Source organism: Crassostrea angulata, chromosome 10 (genome assembly GCF_025612915.1).
Source record: "Crassostrea angulata isolate pt1a10 chromosome 10, ASM2561291v2, whole genome shotgun sequence".
Classification (NCBI taxonomy): Eukaryota; Metazoa; Mollusca; class Bivalvia; order Ostreida; family Ostreidae; genus Magallana; species Magallana angulata.
In genome coordinates this window covers 48,426,072-48,446,628 of record NC_069120.1, presented here as the reverse complement: position 1 = coordinate 48,446,628, position 20,557 = coordinate 48,426,072, and the positions used below count along the sequence as shown (strand labels likewise).

Below are 20,557 nucleotides of genomic sequence, written 5' to 3'. Positions count from 1 at the left end.
TTAAGAGTTTATCACTTTTTTAGATTTAAGAGGGCGCCAATTTATCATGATAACTTCTCGGTCCTTTCTCTGAAGTGGGACTCCAAGAAATAGCGATTAAAATGGCACATGTTCAACAGTGCTCGACATCTCTGAGCTAAAGTACATGTACCTCAAATTAAACAAGTTTAATAACCGGACAATCATACCCAGCCAAGCATGCTTTAAACAGAAATATCGATTAGTGTCCGTCACGCTCTGTCTTATTTGGTATGTAGTTACTTTCCGTAATACTAATGAATAACTTGGCATTGTATAAGGGTCTTCCGAGTGATCTGCTTGTCAAATATCTATTACGGAGAAAGCCGACCGGTTCCAGTGGAACGAAAACAACTTCCGACTGAAATTCCTATGCATATACATGTATAGTAAAATGTGGTGTAGGATACATTTTTATTTCTGAGCAGAAAAACTCGCATAAAACGTGGAAATTTGGGAATTCTTTACAGGCAGAATTAAGAAAGCTTTAATTCCTCCGGCAAGGCCATTTCTAATCTAACGCTGTTTACTAAACATTATAGTAAAAATAGTATAAGGATACTGAGATTAAGATACCTGACAAGCAATTACAATATCATCTTACCTTTACAATACGATTGATATTGGTATGAAAAATAGTGTAAATAAAGAACAATCAAGGAATAACTAACACATTGGTGGATTCCTAAGGGTATTTGTTGAAGAGGATCTTATTTTCCAGCTTTCAATTTTTAAATCAAGTTTTTCCTGTGTGTGTGTGTGTGTGTGAGAGAGAGAGAGAGAGAGAGAGAGAGAGAGAGAGAGAGAGAGAGAGATATTTAGTAACATTAAAGTAATGTTATTACCTCATAATACTCAAAAAATGATTTCTTATTTCTTAATTAAATCGTAGAACTGCATAGTATAGTATACTAGTAGTATAGTAATAGGAAATCAATCTTTGAAGATTGAGGTCAGGCGTGATAAAATCTATGATAAAGCGTCAATGCCTTTATTGGATTTGATCACCTCAAGAATCATTCCTTTTTAATTTCTGAGATTCGTTTTCTTAAAAAAAATGCTCTTTTTAATTGGTACATGTATTTATCCAGCATCAACATAAGCTATATACAGGCATTATCAAATGAAAATTAATAGGGGAACAAAACACAAGTGAACATTATTAAATAATAGTAATGATATGATTTATTACAGATACATGTATATCTAGTCCTAATTTTCAGTTGTCATAGTACAACTGTCAATCTCGAGTGGATCCGGCACCCCAGCCCTGAAATTATAAAAGTATTATATCATTCTACAAATTACAAAAAAATATTTGATCTCGATGTCTTTGAAAGGGACTTGGACACGATTTGAGATCAAAAATTTTATTTTTTATGTATAAAATGATTTACTGGAGCATTTTAAATGATTGACCAAAATATTGAATGTTTAAGGCAAGTTACAAACGAGATACAGAGGTAAGAATTGGTTGTTATGTAAACAAAGCTCGAGTCTTATAGTTGTTTACAAAAAATGTAATGTAGAGAATTACCATTTCTTAGACAAAATGACATGTAAAAAACAATTTAAACTAACTCAATATCTTAATAAATACTATTATAAACAAAAGAAAGATACATTTGATTGAAACTTACACCAATACAACACACATGTAAAAATGACAATATTCGAGCTTTGTTTACAAAACAAAGAACTATGAACTCTGTATCTTGCTTATAACTTGATATTTGACTTTCAAATTTGGACATTGCATTAAAAACTTCTATGTTTTTCAGTATAAACATTGAGAATGGAAAAATAAAATTTGAACATTTTAAGTCAAATTGTGTTCAAGTCCCTTTAGGGTATTTTTTTTAAGTCTACAACAGGAACTCTATGTAAATGTGAAGCTTTAGACGACTGCATGATCAAAACTTCTTACACTTGGTGGATACAGATCCGCCAATGGTAGGGATGTCGTGTCAGGTTCCTAGAAACAAACAAATAAAAAAAGGTCGAGATTATATCTCATTTATGAAAATATAGCAAGGATGAATAAATTGAATTAATTCCGAGACGTTTATATTACGCATACCAGAGAAACGTCCGAGGATTCCCGTTGGTACTTCGGATATGCTCGGGAGATACAGTCCGAGTCTGTGGAGTCTCCACCACTCACTGTCACCGTCACAGATGGGCAGGTACTGTCTAGACAGTCCGTCAGATCGGTAGAGGTGTACTCTCGATCGTGCATCGGTTTGAAGAACACAACCCTGAACAAAGCAGTAACCATGGTAATAACTTTTTACAGGAATACCAATTGTGTGTACTTAGAGACGAGGGAATATACTTTATGTTTTTAAAGGGGATTATTAGGTTGGATTTTTAAACCATTGTTGATATTGCTGAAATAGTTATTTATGAAGCAGTTACCCGACTTCAGAATCTGCGAAAAAATCTGTCGGATTGGTACTAGCATCCAACTCATCAAGGGACGTAACTTCTGATCCTTTTTTCCACGAGCTGTCCGATAAGTCAAGAAATTTGACCTTGACAGTGGCATCCCGAGGAACACATAATCCGACACGGGCCGTTTGTGCTCTTGAAAGAAAACCATCAAGAATCTATTTTATCATTTTCTGATATCACGAGATGAAATTATTATGCCATTTTCCAGAGAGATCGATATTTAGCAAGTAAAAGGGGTGTGTTTACATATGAAAAACATGTTTTAAAAAACAAACAAAATGACTCAATTTGTGGTCGATGTAAATACATAATTATGCAAAAACTAGTATCTACAGATCTAAAGAAATAAGAAAAATATCTTTAGATAAGTAAGGAATAACTGTCAGGGTTGCGTGGTTAATGATGCTTGTCAATCGATTGCAATGTCATACAAACGATTTGCTCAATTATTGTATTGCAATCACCGACCTTACAATGAATTAGACTGCGATTTTTTTTTATTTCATCACTTTATCTTTATGTTACTTAATTATCATTAATTAAATTTTATTGATAGCTCAGTAGAACTAGGCAACTGGCAAACCGTCCCTCGGTTTGATGAAAAATAATTAAGAACAATGATAGCACAAAATTAAAGATCTAACTATAAGTTACGCTTGTTTCCAAACAAGCTCACATCAAGTGCGAGGCCAAAAAAATCTAAGAGAAAGCGGAAATGATTCATTTATTTGAATTGTAAAATTGGTCCTAAACATTAATAAAAAAAAACTGAAGTAGAAAATGTGTCTAAAAATTAGACACTGCCTGGTTATCAAAAAAGAAGTAAAACTCCGATTTATTAAAATGAATATACCTGCAGTATAGGTTAACTTACTTTGTAAAACCAAGTGCGGTAAACTTGACACTTTTTGGCATATTCCCGTTCATTCTTGCCATATAGCTATACTGGCCTCCCAGTAACGCCATAAACGGCGCCTGCTGCTTGGAATCGGCTGCAATAGGGTTATCCGGGAGGTCATCGCGGTATATAGAAACATCAGACGCACCATTTTTCGCTTTCCAGCCCCAAGAACCCCACGATAAACGTACCTTGAGTGAAAAATACATACATGTATCGGTACACCACATACAGTTCTCACTATTACACATGTACATGTAGATGATAAGCACTAATAATGAAGATCCTCAATGCTCTAAGGGATCATTTTGTGTTGTAAAGTTATGCAGTATCAGTAATATATACTAACCTGTCCAAAGGTCTCTTCACAAGCCATCATTTTCCAATTGGTTCTTTGGACACAGTTTGGCGTCGAGTGGAAAAGAATATCTTTGACGATCTGGGCGCCCGCCTTGTAAACAGTACCATCGGTGTCTCGGAAAGTCCCAATCAAATCTCCGTCGTTTTCAGTAAACCCTGTGTCGGTGGCGTTTCCGTCAAACACTCTGTTACCCTCCAATGGCTGTAATCATAAAATATTATTGAATAATTAAGGTACTAGTATTTATATTGTACTTGCATATTGTTTTAAAAGTCATCAAAGGCAATGCCGAAACGATTGGGGGAAATTAATCCTTTTGCTTTAATAATAATTTCCCAAAATTTTACAAACTGACAAAGTTATCCCACTTTAATAACTTAAATTCAATTCTCGACATATCGAACAGCCAGAATTTCAAAATTCATGTTTTTCCAACCTTTTTTCGATCTTACATCTGAAAACGCAAATTTGATTCCGCTGATCGCGCTGATTGGCGAGCTGTGACCATCGTTGTCTCGCTGAAATCCCAAAGCTCCCGATCTATAATTATCTGTGTCGGCGAAATCTCCAAACCACGTGTCACTGACGTAAACAGGTCCATGGTAAAATACAAAACCCTGTCGGGGCTGATCTCTGTAAAAACATTAACAGATATAGTTAACATCATTTGTGTATTTTTCACAACTTTTTTAAAGAAAGTTGAAGATGACCTGACAAAACCGAAAACAACCTAACCAGTTTCAATAAGTTTGTTCGCGATTAAATATACATGTACTAAAACTTCTGAGGTTGACTATGAAAGGATTATTGCTTGTTTGATGAGCACAGACTGCACAAACTTCTTAGAGTGACGTTAGATTTCAAGATATGATCATGTATGGAAGAAATGGCTGTTCATTTAAATCATTGTACTCATCGACAATAACGATAATTTACGTTCCTTTAAAAAGTATAATATAAACATGATAATTAAGGCGTTTTTTGCTCCGGTTGTCTTATTTTTTTTAACAGTGGCGTCGGAAGCAAATTGAAAGTTGGGGGGGGGGGGCTAAACTTATCATCAGAAATCTTGACAAGTAAAAAAAAACCTACTTCCCATGATTATGAATATCCTAACCCGTAGTGTGTGTGTGTGTGTGTGTGTGTGTGTGTGTGAGGGGGGGGGGGGGGGGGCTTGTATACCTATGACTCCAATTTTCAATATCATCATTAATATTTCTATATTTTTAAGGTTTTAAGAACAATGTCTGCTGCGAGAAAAAGTTGGGGGGGGGGGGGGTGTAGCCCCTCCCCGATGCTATGCATATGTGCCTAATGGTTAGGCCTAACTTTGCAAAAATAGTGGGGGCCCCCTAGCCCCCCGGTTCCGACGCCTATGTTTAATTTAAGTAAAGCAAATGTACATTCGTCTTTCATCTAATAAATGTTTGCTACACTATATGTCAACAGAGTTAGACCTACGCAAATTCCAAAGGTACGGATCGTCCCCATGTTTTGAACTTCGAAACAACTGAGGCGGATCCAATGTTGGGGGAATCCCCAACAAAGACGCTGTGGTCGAGTAACTGTTCCTGGGGAGAACTCCTGAAATTGAAAAAAAAAACTTGACTTTAAGAATAAATAACGAGGTACGTGTGGCTTTGAACAAGAATAAGGAATGATGCATCTCAATTAGTGATTAAACTTTGCAGCATGAATGTGTTGGTCGTGATTTTTCACGTTATTCTTAGGCATATACATTGTATTTCTGTTATTGTTTTAAAAGTTTACCAGGTATAACCGTTGTATGTTTTATCTAACATGACTAAAAGCTATTGAGAAAGCCTAATATTTTAAAGTACAAATTAGAAAGGATGTTCTTAATATATAATATTTAGATAAATTTAACATATCGGTTGTGCCTACATTTTTTTTTGGCATTTTTTTTTTGCAACACGAAGTTGCCATTACTTTTAGTGGTATGCTAGTTAAATTTCCGTTAATAAACTTCCTTTTGCTACTGCTTTTAAAAATTAAATGACAATAACAAAAGTCTCTTCACATAATCTTATATTGACAACATTTATTTTTTTAGCCATAAATAGAATAAAAAAATTATAGCAAGATCAATTTTTTTAAAGTAACAATCTTGCATGTAGTTAGCCCAAATTATTGATCAATATACTTACCTTTTAAATGTTAACCCAATTATACTATCTGAAAATCTGTAAAACAAAAAATGATAGATTTTGCTCAATTTTGTAATAACTTTTAAATTACTAAGATTATAATTTATCTAAGTATCAACATAATGAAATATATGTGTAATACTTACGATGATTGGGTTACTTTGATGTAGCCGCCATTGATCCAAGCGTTCTGTTTCATGTTCTTATATGCTGAAATATAAGTGCAATATATATTATTTTAATAGATCTCTCAGAAAATTGTAAAAAAAAAAATATCATACCTTTTATTAAGCAATATGATCTCTTACCCCTTATACATGTCCTTTTAAATATCTTTTAACTTAATGTTATTCGATAATATCGTTTCGCTTGCATGGTGATACGATTGAAAAAAATATCCAAAAGAAAGTTTTAAAGCTGATTTTCTCCCATTTGATGCACCTTGGTGGCTTTAACAATGACTATAAAATATTAGAACTTACACGTAAGTCGTTTTTGTGACATTTTTTGTTACCTGTGGGTTGGCTTATTGTGATCGATTTGTTAACTGTACGTTGGTTTGCTGTAACTATTTTGTTTACCTGTCAGTTGGATTATTGTAACTTTTTTGTTTACCTGTCATTTGGTTTGCTGTAACCACTAGCATTTTGTTTACAGTCGGTTTGTGACCATTTTATTACCTGTCAGTCAGCTTATTGCGATTGTTTTGTTACCTGTCAGTTGGTTTACTGTAACTATTGTGTTTACCTGTCAGTTGTTTACTGTAACTATTGTGTTTACCTGTCATTTGTTTACTGTAACTATAAATTGTGTTTACCTGTCTGTTGTTTAATTGTAACTGTTTTGTTTATCTGTCATTTGTTTACTGTAACTATTTTGTTAACCTGTCAGTTGTTTACTGTAACTATTGTGTTTACCTGTCAGTTGTTTGCTGTAACTATTGTGTTAACCTGTCAGTTGTTTACCTGTAACTTTTTTGTTTACCTGTAAGTCGGCTTATTGTGACCATCTTGGCGCCGGAGTCGGGATCTTTGGGATCGTTCCAGGGCTCATACGTGTTGGTGTTTCCAAGTGATCCGTCTTCTTTCAAAATGTTGTCGATGAATAACCCACTCTGATAAATGTAACTACATGTAGATACATGTACTATAGATTCCTTCTTCTACGCAGGTACTTAATTCCGCGATTTAACTGTTTTCAATCAAATCGCGAAAACAAAATTACAAATGCTGGATTTTTATCATAGTTTCATGCAGTGAACATATGTCCAAAAAATAAAAGCGAGGTTTAAAACTTGCAAGAAGCGTTTTGCGCGATTTTACGCGGATGTAAATTTTTTAGCGTTTAATAAGAAATCTACAGTAGTAAAACACAAGGACAAAATGTTTTGTTTGCTTTCTTTTGATATTTTAAAATATTTGTTTCTTATCAAAGTATAATACATAAACAATTTGTATCAATTGACAATTGTCATTTACCTTTTTATAGGAATGCGCCACATTATTATCAAATTCAAAAATTGCAGTATGCATTGCTTCATAAAGCTCCATCATTCCAAGACCTTTTGAGGCATCCCATGGCTGATTTGGGTAGACAAACCAAAACCCATGACCCTAAAGAAAGAAGCAAATTACGAATTAACAAACATTTTTCGCTTCAATATTCATATGAAAACAAAAATAATAACATTGTCACTTTTACTCCATAGATATATCAATGAATAAATGAAACTTGTTTTGCTTCCACCTTGGCAATTAACACGTTACTAATGTATATGCAAATTGCAAAACCTTTACTGAAGGGAGTAACATCTTACCTCCCCGCCAGCAGCCACATTGTTTCTAACGTAGGTCTGAGGGTTGGTGATCCAAAATGTTGTCGGGAATCTGAAAATATATAACTTTGAAAGTCATAATCACCGACAATTAACTGTTTAATGAAGTAGCATGGCTATCCATAAATATAGATAAATATGAAATTGTCCATCAATATTCATTTTACATTTCCCCCCGATTTTGGTTCTATCTTCTATCTTTGAAACAAGTCATATGATTTTCATATGCTGTATATTGTGTTTATAAAACCAATTTGTTTCAGTCCTTTATTACGTATTAGATAAATCAATGAAAATGCTTGAACAAAAACATGACATTGCACTTAAATCCATAAAAACCATTACGAAGTGTTCATAGTTTTAATAGATGAACGGACAATTTGATCATTTACTTGTCTGTTTCAATGAGCGAACTTCTCTTTTGTCCTGCACCCAGATTGCCGTCCAGGACTGTTCTCGCCGCCATCTTCCAGGAAGTATCCATGACCCAGGGTGTTGAGGCAGAAATTATTTTTCACCTGTAAATTACAACAATGCTATCCATCCAATGGGTATTTTCTACTAAAACTGTTAATTCTTATGGGTTAACTGATCACAATTGACAATATTTCATAACATAACTTTCGACGTTTTAATACAGAAAAATAAATGGATTGATCCGATGCCAAGGTAACATTTGATTGATTTAAATTGTGTTATTATATGATTGATTAATTCCCTGCTCTCTGATGGCTGATATCCAACAATCTAGAAATTTAAAAACATTATATTCACCTAGGAAGTCTAAATTAGACTAAAATTAGATCGTCCAATGGAATATCGCGTTTCTAAATTTGTTCTGCTATGGCTTCAAACTAAAATGTTCGCATGATAACACTTAATTAAATATGTCTGCATCAAATTGTCGCGGAATCATATTATACAATTATTTAATGCTTGAGCAGTCAATACACCCGAATATTTTTCCCTTGGTGCAGGGAACAGCTCAGTATGATCTAGTGCCCGAGGCCAACGGCCGAGTCTATTGACTGTTCAGGCATTAAATAATTGTTTTATTACCTAATTCCGTTTTTAGTACTTTGTGTTTACAATTCTAAATTAAAGAAGGTTATACCATTATGCATTCGGGTCATTATTAATCAATACCAAGATGACCTAAAAGATTAATTTTAAGACCAATGGTAAAATAAACATGATAATAGAATTATCTTTTAATCTAGTAGCAATTAAACTTTTTCCAAAATGCGTTGCCGGTCCAATAAATCGCAGTATATTGATCGGCGGTCAATAGATCACAGTCTATTCACCGGCGATCTAATAGATCGCAGTCTATTGACCGGCAGTTCAATAGATGACTTTGAATCCTGAATACATATACAAAATAGACGAAAATATTTAATCTGTAATAAAACAACAAAATCCCTTTGATTAGGTAATAAAAAAAAATAATTATTGCTGGGTTTTTACGATCAATCGAATTGACCTAAAAGAAATCTGCAATAATTGTATATTAGCTGCTTACTTATCCACTTTTGGTCTTTTAAAGCACAGTTCAATGTGAAGCTATATACATTCACAATGATCAATGACCCTTAATGAATCCTACCTGAGCACCATGACTGCCGTGGACGGTGATACAGCGCGCAAATGAATCCCTGATGCTGTTTCCACTCAACAGGGACGGCTTTTCTCTGTCATCCACATCTCCACACATGTGGAAGTGGAGCGGGTAGTTGCCTGTGCATTTAAGAAATCATGACATCACAACATGTGAGGTTTGAAATTATCAATCATATCTAAGATATTCTCAGATTTAAGGTGGTATAGGACATCTGTCGATATTAATATGGATCAAAGAACATAATATTTAAAATTCTTTCACCGGTTTACAATTTTCAAATTTAACAATATCTAACCATGTATAATACGTTTGAAAATATTTTGGAAGGTAAAGATTTTAAAATGCTCAGCGAGATTCAAACTCATGACTTACAGATTCGTAGTGAATCCTCTAACCCACTGCGCTATGCCGTTAGGTGACAATTTTAAGAAAGAAACTATTTATAAAATGACATGGGATTTTATTGTTTATTTCGATAAATAATACGTCACAACATGGAGGTGTCCCATACCACCTTAAACGGAGTATAAATGAACAAACCTAGTGACGTCTGCTGGCCCATGCGAACCAATTCCACGTTGTTTACCTGGACTGTTTTGAAACCCTTCAGAAACTTAAAAAGACAATGTAAAGCTAATATACATGCATGGTTATTATCTTAAAACGCAAAGAAAGTAAATATTATGTCTACTCATTAGTGTTTAATAAAATTAACAATTATCTGATTGTGGTCATATAACTGCACTGTGTTATGGCTGACCTTGATGTGTCCACCCATTTTTTTGCCATTAGCATCCGCCTCTCCCTCTATTACTATGGTTCGGTTGGTAAGGGCCACCTCGCCGCGCATGTCAACATTTTTGTAGATCTCGCCAAAATGATCAAACCGTGGTTCAACTGAAATAGAGAAAACGCATCAAATCAAACTTAAGAGTTGCTCTTCTTAGGTTGTTGAATTGATTGTGTTATGACATTTAATAACTCACGATCAAGTTGCAGTTGGTTCGAGGTACAAGAGGGACAGTCAATGATATTTCCGAATTCCCTTTGCTCCCAGTCGAAGTCAGTAGATAAAAGCACAACTTGATCACCTGAGACATGGAATAAAATTTGAAAAATAAAATACTGTGGAATCATCAATTTTCGTGGGGGCCAATTTTCGTGGATTCCTGAAATTTTACATGTTCATGGGGACGTAATTTCGTGTATTTTCTTTTACCTACAAAACGAAATATGACTTTATAACCCTGGTGGCTCAATTTTCGTGGAGGATGTTAATTCGTGGATGAGAGGTACCCACGAAATCCACGAAAATTGAGCCACCACGAAATCTAATGATTCCACAGTAGCAGTCTAATTAATCAGCAGTCACACTTTTTACAAGTGTGATGTTTAAACTGGAACATCTATAAATCAAGCTTGTCAAACATATATGTATGACAAATTTTATCAATACTATAATACTATAATCAAAACAAATAATGTACGACTAATTAAGATTTATACCTTCATGTTAACATGACTAAATCAAAGATCTTGCCATTTTATCTCAATGTTGGAATACACATACAGAGGACCGTGTTTTACATATTTAACTTTGTTCTGAAGAACTGTATTTTTGTTATATTGTACTATATGTCCTCTATTTCAAATTCTTAACAAAAATAATAAAACAAACAAACAAAAATTTCTTTCTTGAAAAATAAAATAATTTCCCGGTCAAGTCAATATGCTAATCAATTACAAAATATTCAAACGAATATATTTTTCGTTTCTAGTATTTGATACTACCTTTCCTCCAAGTTTGCACATCGTCCACCAAGTTGATGATGGAGAGGGAGCTGGACTTTCCCCGACAGTAGCACTGGTTACGTCGGACCGTGTGGACCCAGCTACGGACGCTGAACTTGAGGCCGTTCTCCATGTGGTAGAGTTCCGCAATACGTAGGGGTTTACCGTCATCATTCAGAAGAAGTTCTTGGATTGATGAATCGTCACCTGGGTGAAATCGTTTAAACATTATGATCTTGTACATCAGTCAGACTAAACAGCAAACAGACAACGCTTTGGAGCATTTTTGTTACATGTGTATGCATTGCATAGTTTTAAGAAAAAAAATAATACCCACGACTTTTTTTGTGGTTTCAAGATCTAGCGCAAATTGGTATACAGGTAAAAAAAAAAAGAAGAAGACGATTTTTCTTTTGAATCATGAACACAGTAATATGAGTTAAGTTATTTTTCTTTGAAGAATATTATTTTCTATGGTATTAGATCTTACAAATAAATTTTCTTAAAACAGATGAACAGTGGAATTTAACGTACCTTGTTTTTTAATCATGGCCCATGCGCCGTGGAATTTGTAGTCCCGGAATTTGAGTGAGGAGCCGTCCACCGCCCCGTACGCCCACTGCTCTAACATATCGAACAGTCCGGAAGTGTCCACCTTACCCACACGGAACCGTCTCTTCAAAGCAATGGCGACGATGCGTCCAGCAGGAATAGCTGAATTTAGATTAGTAACAGGTGTCGAATAACTAGTGTGTCATGTAAAATTTCAAAATAATTATGATGAAAAATAACATCAAAGGCACTAGGAAAATCTCTAAAGCTCTGAAAGTTATTGCTGAAAATGGATAATTTGAAACTCCCCCTTCTCTGTATGTTAAAAATTGGCATAGATAAGGCAGCTGGATGGTCAAAACCGTTCAGAGTCAGATTTGCTTTTAACTTTTAATGGCTACAAGCCATTAGAAAATTTACCTTTTAAATGTTGGTATTAACATATACATTTACCTATATATTTTACTAGTAGTCTTCTAAAAGAGATCAACAGAGTCTAAAAATGCCAACTACCATCTACCTCATCTATCTGTTCACTTTCTACAATGTTTTTTTTTTTAAATATTCATTTTGCTGCATGATTTACTTACAGTCCAGAACTTCTCTTGCCTCTTCGACTTTTTTTGGAAAATCTTTGGGTTTACCACCGGTGGTCACTAACCGAGCAGCCGACTCCATAACACCAGTTTGTTCATTGAAAACATAAATAACAAGCGCCTCCATTTTGATACTTTCTCTAACATTGGGGTCCGTCGTTGCATCAGCCGTGTTGCTTTTGTCGTCATCGCTTTCAACGTCATCGCTTCCCTCGTCATCTTCATCGTCGTCTTTCACTTCAGCATTGTCTTGTTTATTGGCGTTTATTGCAATATTCTGATCAATTAACAAAAGGCATAAGACAACATCATAGGCGTGATCCATTTAAAAAAAAACAAATTTCATTAAAAAAGTTAATCATTTAAATAAAAAAAAACAAACAATCAGGACTTTATCAAATCAAATCAATCGACGTTTATATTAAAATAATAATCCAGATAAACGAATTCTTAATGCAAAATCTTTTTAAATGAATAATCAGAAAGTTTTCTTTGTATGTTGTCGGAATAAATTAGTAGATTTTTTTTTTAATTTATTACTATTGGTTGTCAGTATATTTTACAATATATCGCCAAACACTTTAAAGGGAAGTCAGTTGCTTCTCAAGTCAATGCTGACTCTGTTAATGGTGTATATGTTTACTTGTTGTCATTTACTTCAATTAATGATATTTGTTCATTTCTTATCAATTTTTTTTTGTTGCTTTACTAGAATATTAAAATATCAAAAAACCTAGTGCAATCGTCTTCACCTTTAACAACAAGGAAACATAAAAGAGACTGTTAAATTTGATAGATATGCTTTCAATTTAAGACATATGCATACAGCTAAGAATCATATTTTGAGATTCTCTAAACGTATAAGAAATCTGTATAAAATAATATAAAATGGCAGTATTATAATGCAGGAAAGATTTAATAAACGTTATTTTTCTAGAAATAATTTTTTAATTTGTTGGTTTAAAAAAATACCACCCATTTTTAAAATTATAAATAAGAAATACACACTTACAAATTACTACTTTGTGATCATTAATGCTGAAAGAGTTTTTCCTAGACGAAAAGTACTAGTATTCGAGCAAAAAAGAACTGTCTAAATATCTTATTCTTAGGCACTGACCTTCACATTGGAGATAAAATCGACGGCCTTGACATTGGAGGCGAGTTTGGTCCATGGCAGACGGTATTCCCCATGGATCTCCAGGACTCCCCCGGCAGCTACTCCGATGAACTTCTCCCCAAAACCGTCAACCTTATACTCACCAAGGTTACCTGTCGAACACAATCGAACTACTTGTAAGTTAACCATTACAATTTTAGAGTTTTATGAGGTCATCAAGTACGGTCGGAAATAAACAAATCCATAAAGACCAACGGGCTTTATGATAGAGTTGACCGTACGACAAAAATTGGTTGGCTTGCACTTACATATGAGTGATTAGGTCTTCTGTTCCTGTTAATGTCATATATGACCATCTTATAATATTTAGGAAAACGATCCATTTTACTTTTATTTAAATGATTATTAGCAATTGCATGTTTCTATATTAATATATTCATTAATAAATGTATTGGAAAATACATAACAAAATTGATTTGTTGTTTTATCACAAGCGATTGATCTGGAAAATGTAATATGAAATATAAAGTCTTCTATCAACAGCAGCGCTTATAATTGCAGTTTTGTCATGGGCCATGAAACATTGCATTGTGATTAGACCACTATTACTCTCTAATCTCATAAGATCTTGCAGTACAAGAAGACCAGTAACATTGCAATTTTTGTGAGACACTATCAACTTATCTTTATACCAGAGGCTTAAAGGGACTTGGACACAATTTGAGCTCAAAATTGACAAATTTTATCTGTTCATACTAGTATCTAGAATTGCAAACACTGGTAGTTATAATGATTCATTAAAATTTAAAAGCCAATTATTGATTTACTAGCAAGTATAGAATACGAAATTCTATATTGTAAACGAAGCTCTTGCCTTGTTTACATATGCATCGTATTGATATAAGTTTTAATCAAAGGTTAATTTTGTTTTGTTGATACACATGTACTATCATTTATGAAATATTGATTCCATTTATCTTTTATGGCACGAGTTGTTTCTCAAATAAATGGTAATTCCTGTACTTTGCATTATTTGTAAACAAATATAAGATCGGGCTTTTGTTTCCTTATCAGTTATTTCTTACTTCGGTATCTCGCTTCTATCTTGAATTCTAACAGTCATTCAAATTAAACAAGTAAACAATTTTATTAATAAAAATGTATTTTAGGAAAATAAAATTTTGATCTCGTCCCTTATTACGCAAAATTTGTAATTGTTTACAATAATAATTCTTGCATTTTGCAAACTATGGGTGCTTTCCATTTAACCGGCATCGCCTGATTTGCCGGTGTTGCCTTCGTTGCCGGTTGCTGGAACGGGCGTCGCCGGCGAGCGATTGTGGCAACGCAATATACCTTTGCCGAATAGGAAACAATATGGCGTTGAGGTTATGATATTCTACAGAACCAGTATTTCCAAAACTACAAGTTGTCCTACTACATTGAAATACATTAAAACTACAAATAGCCAAAATTTCTGGATCGAATTTTAAGATAAGTATCAGTTTTAAGCTGCAATCGTCATGTTTGGAGCATTGTGACGTTGCCGACCGTTCCATTAACGTCACCGTTTCCCGATAACGTCGCTGGCGAGGCAACGTTAATGGAAAGCGCCATAAGTCATAAAAATGAGACGTTGCAATTTGAATTATCCTTTTTTTTAAATGGGCAGACAGCATCAAACCCAGCATTGGTAAAATAATGACATTGTTATAAAATTGCGACTTTGTCATGTAACTCTACCAGTATTTTGGAAACTTTTTGGTGCCGAGCGAAGCGATGGACCTTATTTAGTACAAGAAGAGCAATTTTCTTCACATCTTAATTTGGTAGTTATGATTTAAGGACGTTGTTTACTCAGGGTTTGAGTTCTAAAATTCGGATTGTTATAAAGTTCAATGTCATGAGTAAAATTTGTTCTTAACACTAAAAGTTTTCATGAAATGAATTATTATTGACAAACCATTTAGTATTTTTACTATATTATGCAATTAGTCTCAAACAAAGTTTTACTTTAAGCAAAACAGAGGAAATTCGGACTAAAATTTTCAGATTTTATTTTTCACTGAAATATTTTTGGTAAGTACTGTCATGTTCAAAGTGAAGATTTTATCTTTTAAAAAACATAATTTTGCACATTTTCTGCTGGTTTTATCTCACTATTTTGTTTAGATATTCGAATGGCACACACTACAAAAATATTGAAAACTGCTTAAAAACTTTAAAATACACCATATCTCAAAATTTTGATCATTGACCTCATATAACTTTTATGCCTGCAGAGTAAGGTCAATATACCTAGTTTAATGCTATTAATGTTTTAGCATTATCATCATTCCGTTTTTTGTAAAATTGAACCAAAAAAAGGTAAGGAATTTGAAAACTGATAGAGGAAATTCGGACTGAAATATTCATAAAAATTGTGAATAAAAACTTAATGCTTTGTGTCTGTTTAGTGTCACTGATATTCATAAACTGTATTTAATTTTTAAAAGAGTTTAGCAATTTGTATTAATTTCACAATTAAGAAAAATTCAATGATACTCAAAAAGTTTTAGGGACTTTTCTTAAAATTTTTAGAAATAGTCAATGGCCATTATCTCAAAAAGTAGGTCATTGAACTACTTTTTTGAAAGTGAAAAATAGCACTACCATGATAGGTCTTTAACACACAATAGATGGTTTTTCATTATCATCAGTGGATTTTTTTTTTTCATTCTGAGTAAACGTTTACCTTAAATCATTTAATCCGGCAAATAATTGCATGTATCCAAAACAAGTTTAAGAAAGGATGAGATCAGACACATGTATGCATTGATGAAGAAATCAGAAGAAACAGCTCAGGTTTGTTTATGACATCTTTCTTGTACACTTATTTTTAGTGAACAATTAGCGACTGTGTTGATTTAGTTTGTATTGAAAGTGACTATTATTTTTTTTTACATGTGCTGTGCTGTTTTGTCGTTCACAGCAATTTCTATTTCAATTATCAGCTCGTTATTGAAATTAGCAATACAATTGTATACATTCGAATATATTGTATATTTTATAATCATTGGTATTTTTAATTAGAAGCATAATTCCAATCCTTATTTATTTGTTAGCTTACTGTAATTCATTTCTTTGAATAACATTATTTGGTAAAATAGACCGATGATCGGCAATGATTAGCCAATTACCTAACGCCTCCAAAAATATCAAAAGATAATGGTTTAAACAGCATGGCAACTGACCGTAAAGATTGACCTTAATGTGATAAAGTCATTTAGTGTCAGCAAAAATCTGTTGTTTGATGTATAAATAAATGTCAAACAAAATTTGTACACTGTAAGTAATCCTTTATCATCATCAAAACCTCCTTAAAGAAAATTAAAGTTTAAAGTTCTGAATGTAGTCATATACTTTATCAATTAAAAAAATAACCATACTATGTAAAACTTAAGTAGACGTTTATTTATTGCAAACTATAATAATTTTATGATTAGCGTGTTACCGACCTCGCAGTGTAATATGGAGTTTTCCTGTAAACTTGCAGTCTTCCGAGCCCACGTGCATCTCCCCGCGGATCAAGATGTACTTGACACTCAGCTTTATGTCCATGCCGTCAGCAACGACCAGTTTCCCGCCGAACTCTATGGTGATAGAGTCCAGAGGAGGCGGGGAGGTATCCAGAAGGAAGGAGTCGCCATCTTGTATGACAAGACTGTCCCCCTCCTGTGGAAGCTGAGAGAGCATAATGATGTTGTTTCTTAGCAAAATTATATAGCTTCGAAGCAAGTAAGTGGTGTTCCCTTACCATTAATTATTATCATTGTGCATTTAATTTGTAATTAAATGTCGAATAGAAAAAACACACTTAAAAGTATAAAGTTAATAAATTTTGTGTGAAAGCAAACTTACCCGTAAAAAATACCCTTTACTATAACATTACATTTTTTTCGTTTTCTCTAAGGTTTTTAAATAATTTGTGTTATTGTTCTTTGTCAACATTTCTATCTTAATTTAATTCATTAACATTCTTAAATCAAAATTTCAAACTTTGTATTTTGTGAAGTCAATATAACAGATAGAACTGAAACTTTTTAAATTCAATAAAGTGATTTAAATTATTTAGAAATCAAGATACAATTCAATACATTTGCATAAATAAGAGACTATAATACTTTATATATTGACAATACAATAAAAGGATGCTTTATAAGTTAAAACACAACAAGTGTAGACCCCAATGCGCTTCCATACAAATTCGGAAAAATACAATTTAAAAAAAAATTATGTGGTTTATTGATTCACTAAAAAATTGTGATGGCTTTGTAATTTATATCACAATATTTACATGATGTATACTTTAACAATTTGTTTGTATCTTTAAATTAAACTTTGTATAATTTAACAATATATAGCCTTCTATAATTTATTTGAAACTAGTAAAACATGAGGCATATTCACGATATATCTAAACACTTGGCCAAAAGCATAAACATATTTAAGGTATGAAAATATACTCATATACCTGTCCATTCCAAGTTGCGTCGTCAGACCATTTCTTAAGGTTTAAATCATCATCTGGACAACCCTGAGAAGCCACAAGGGCAACTAAACAAGAGGTCACCAAAATCCAACCTGTTCTTTCCATTTTTTGTTGAGTTCTGAATCTTTTGAGTATACCAGGTTTATATATGTGGACTTTAAATTTAGATTAAAAAACGAAATAAATAGTTGTTCTAATATCTTGTTCTCCCTTGGGATATTCTTCTGACCTTAGTTATCTTACATTATAGGCGGGATCAATGCTGATGAAATGCTGAAAAACTATAAGTACACAAATTCAATGGAGCAATAAAGCATGGTGATGTGAAAATAGCCGAGAGCTGTGGAGAATACCAAAAGAAGTACATATTCATAATGTATTTGATATTCTCATTGCCTTTATAAAGTCCGGTCTTTTGGACTCCGAGCTTCAAGACGAAAGAAATGGATAGGGAATGAAATAAAGAAAAAAATTAGCTTTCTAGAAAAGTTCCTTCTTTTTTCCCCTTTAAGCAGTACACAACTCCTATGTTATTTTTTAACCCATGTAAATCAAATATATCTGTTAAAGAAGTATACCCTTCATGTTGCAAAACTAAAATATGTCAACCTTATCTCAAGATATCGAATCTCAATTAGATGCAACTGTAGGTTCTTTTGATTATAAGTGGGAGTAATCTTCATAAGCCCAGAGTAATTCTATCCTTGACCTTTGACCTCGTAACATCGAAACCAAAATTTAAAAAAAACCTCGAAACCAAAATTTAAAAAAAAAACCCAATATTTCACTCATCGACATGATTATATACAGCTTGATTTCATTGTACATTACTAAGGGTTGATGTCTATAATAAAAAAAAGTTTTCTATGTTATGAGATACATGTAAGTGTTGTCCTTTGAGCTTTGACATTGTAACCTCAAGAGGTTATCTACGCACGATGAAACACTATTTTTTTAAAATTAAGGTTAGATTTGTCCCTTAATCTTTGATCTTGTGGAATAACCTTTTACATTTCTTAACGCTGGAAAATCATATCGTTTTTGACAATTTAGGTTGAAAGCATATTTCTTTTTGTTCTGCTAAAAGACATTTGGGGGTGACAATACTGTACAAGTGGCATTTATAAAAGTAAAAAAATACTTGCATACTCAAAATATTTATTAAGTATACATAAAACCATTTCAGAATATAAAAAGGCGTTCCCTCACCCAAGTAATTAAATGTTAGAAGAGTTTGACAGAAAAGGCAATCATTAGTTTCTAAAATCAATTTCGTTTTGACATATAGTCAGGAAAGGACTATGTGCGGTTTTATGCATTTTCCCCCCCCAAAATCAAAGTTTTAGAAAGAGCTTTACAATTAAAGTGAAAGATAGTTAAAATCATATTGGAAGTAAAGGTGTAAAAGGTTATCACCACAGTGACGTCATAATGTAGGAATGACGTCATGAAGATTGCATTATTTTGATAAATTGGTGTTTTGCAGCAAAATATGGGTGTTTTCCGATGGTTTTTCGACTGGGAAACATCCAGCGCAGGCTTGCTCAAGTACCATTTTTTAGTATAACGTGTATAACTATCTGAAGAAAAACATACGTTAAAATCGCACTTGAGCAGACCTGCGCTCTATACTTCCGAATGCAAAATATAGTGCAAAAATTTGTTTGCAAATTTGCGGGAATTGGACCATTTAGGTGACGTCATAGATAAACAGCGAATGAGCAATGATGACTAAAATCAATATTGAAGTTATAGGCATCCTCTATACAATGATTTGTGAAGACTTTATTTTTATACGATATTATTTAAAAATTGGTTGAAATCGGGGGCAGATATTTGACCGTACCACATATAGTCCTTTATCTTTAGTTTCCGTTTAGCTAATGAATTAAACTCTGTTAAGTAGACCATAATCTAGATGTAAAGTATATATAATATATATAATGTATAATATATTATTCTACTTCTTTATGCAAGAAATTTAATGTTTTCTCGTTGAAAAGCATTTTCAAATTAAAGTAAAAATTCAGATTAACAACCTCTTTTTTATAAGCTGAGAATAAGGAATCATAATTTAAATATTGGGAGGTTATAGTTTTGGACGGGATGTCTATAAGAAAGCACTAAAAGATTTATTTAATTTGGATTTGATCACATCGATGTCGATAAAGATTATCACAACAAATATTCGAAGAATGATTCTTTGATACTTATTTTTAATATACTGAGTAAAATTTTTAGGAATTGTATGATTAAATTTTGCTAGTAAATCATTGACATTTTTAAGTTATCTCCACCTTGTATAATTATTTAAACCCAGCTTGCACCATAAAGCTAAGTACTGAGCTTTATGTAACAAATTTGTTCGTTGTGTTGTCACAGATTAAGATTGGAAAACGTAATTATACGTAAATAAGTAATATGTTTATTTGAATAAAAAAGTCAACACCAGATCACATAACCTTCATAAGGACGCCTTTTTAACGATTATCTCAGCTAAATTTTGGATTTATTTACAGGGTTATACCCTAACTAATATTACTTATTTGAATAGGAAATTAACTAGCACCAAAATTATGATTTAACTATTCAGATTTATGATAATTTTTTTTT

The 20,557-nt window shown here is 33.0% G+C and overlaps 1 protein-coding gene across 1 annotated transcript; it reads right to left on the bottom strand.

Annotated features, from left to right (window-relative positions):
* Positions 1-1,177: 1,177 nt before the first annotated feature.
* On the bottom strand, positions 1,178-18,082 carry LOC128167396 (cell migration-inducing and hyaluronan-binding protein-like). Its single transcript, XM_052833101.1, is given in 25 exon segments — positions 1,178-1,288; positions 1,946-1,993; positions 2,099-2,276; positions 2,437-2,604; positions 3,347-3,561; positions 3,720-3,932; positions 4,184-4,364; positions 5,193-5,315; positions 5,900-5,935; positions 6,046-6,109; positions 6,884-7,013; positions 7,378-7,512; positions 7,716-7,785; positions 8,126-8,191; positions 8,193-8,251; positions 9,340-9,470; positions 9,895-9,967; positions 10,115-10,251; positions 10,341-10,445; positions 11,146-11,352; positions 11,680-11,859; positions 12,288-12,570; positions 13,414-13,565; positions 16,911-17,136; positions 17,927-18,082. Coding segments are annotated over 25 exon segments (3,333 nt in total). The 5' UTR covers positions 18,050-18,082; the 3' UTR covers positions 1,178-1,258.
* Positions 18,083-20,557: the final 2,475 nt, after the last annotated feature.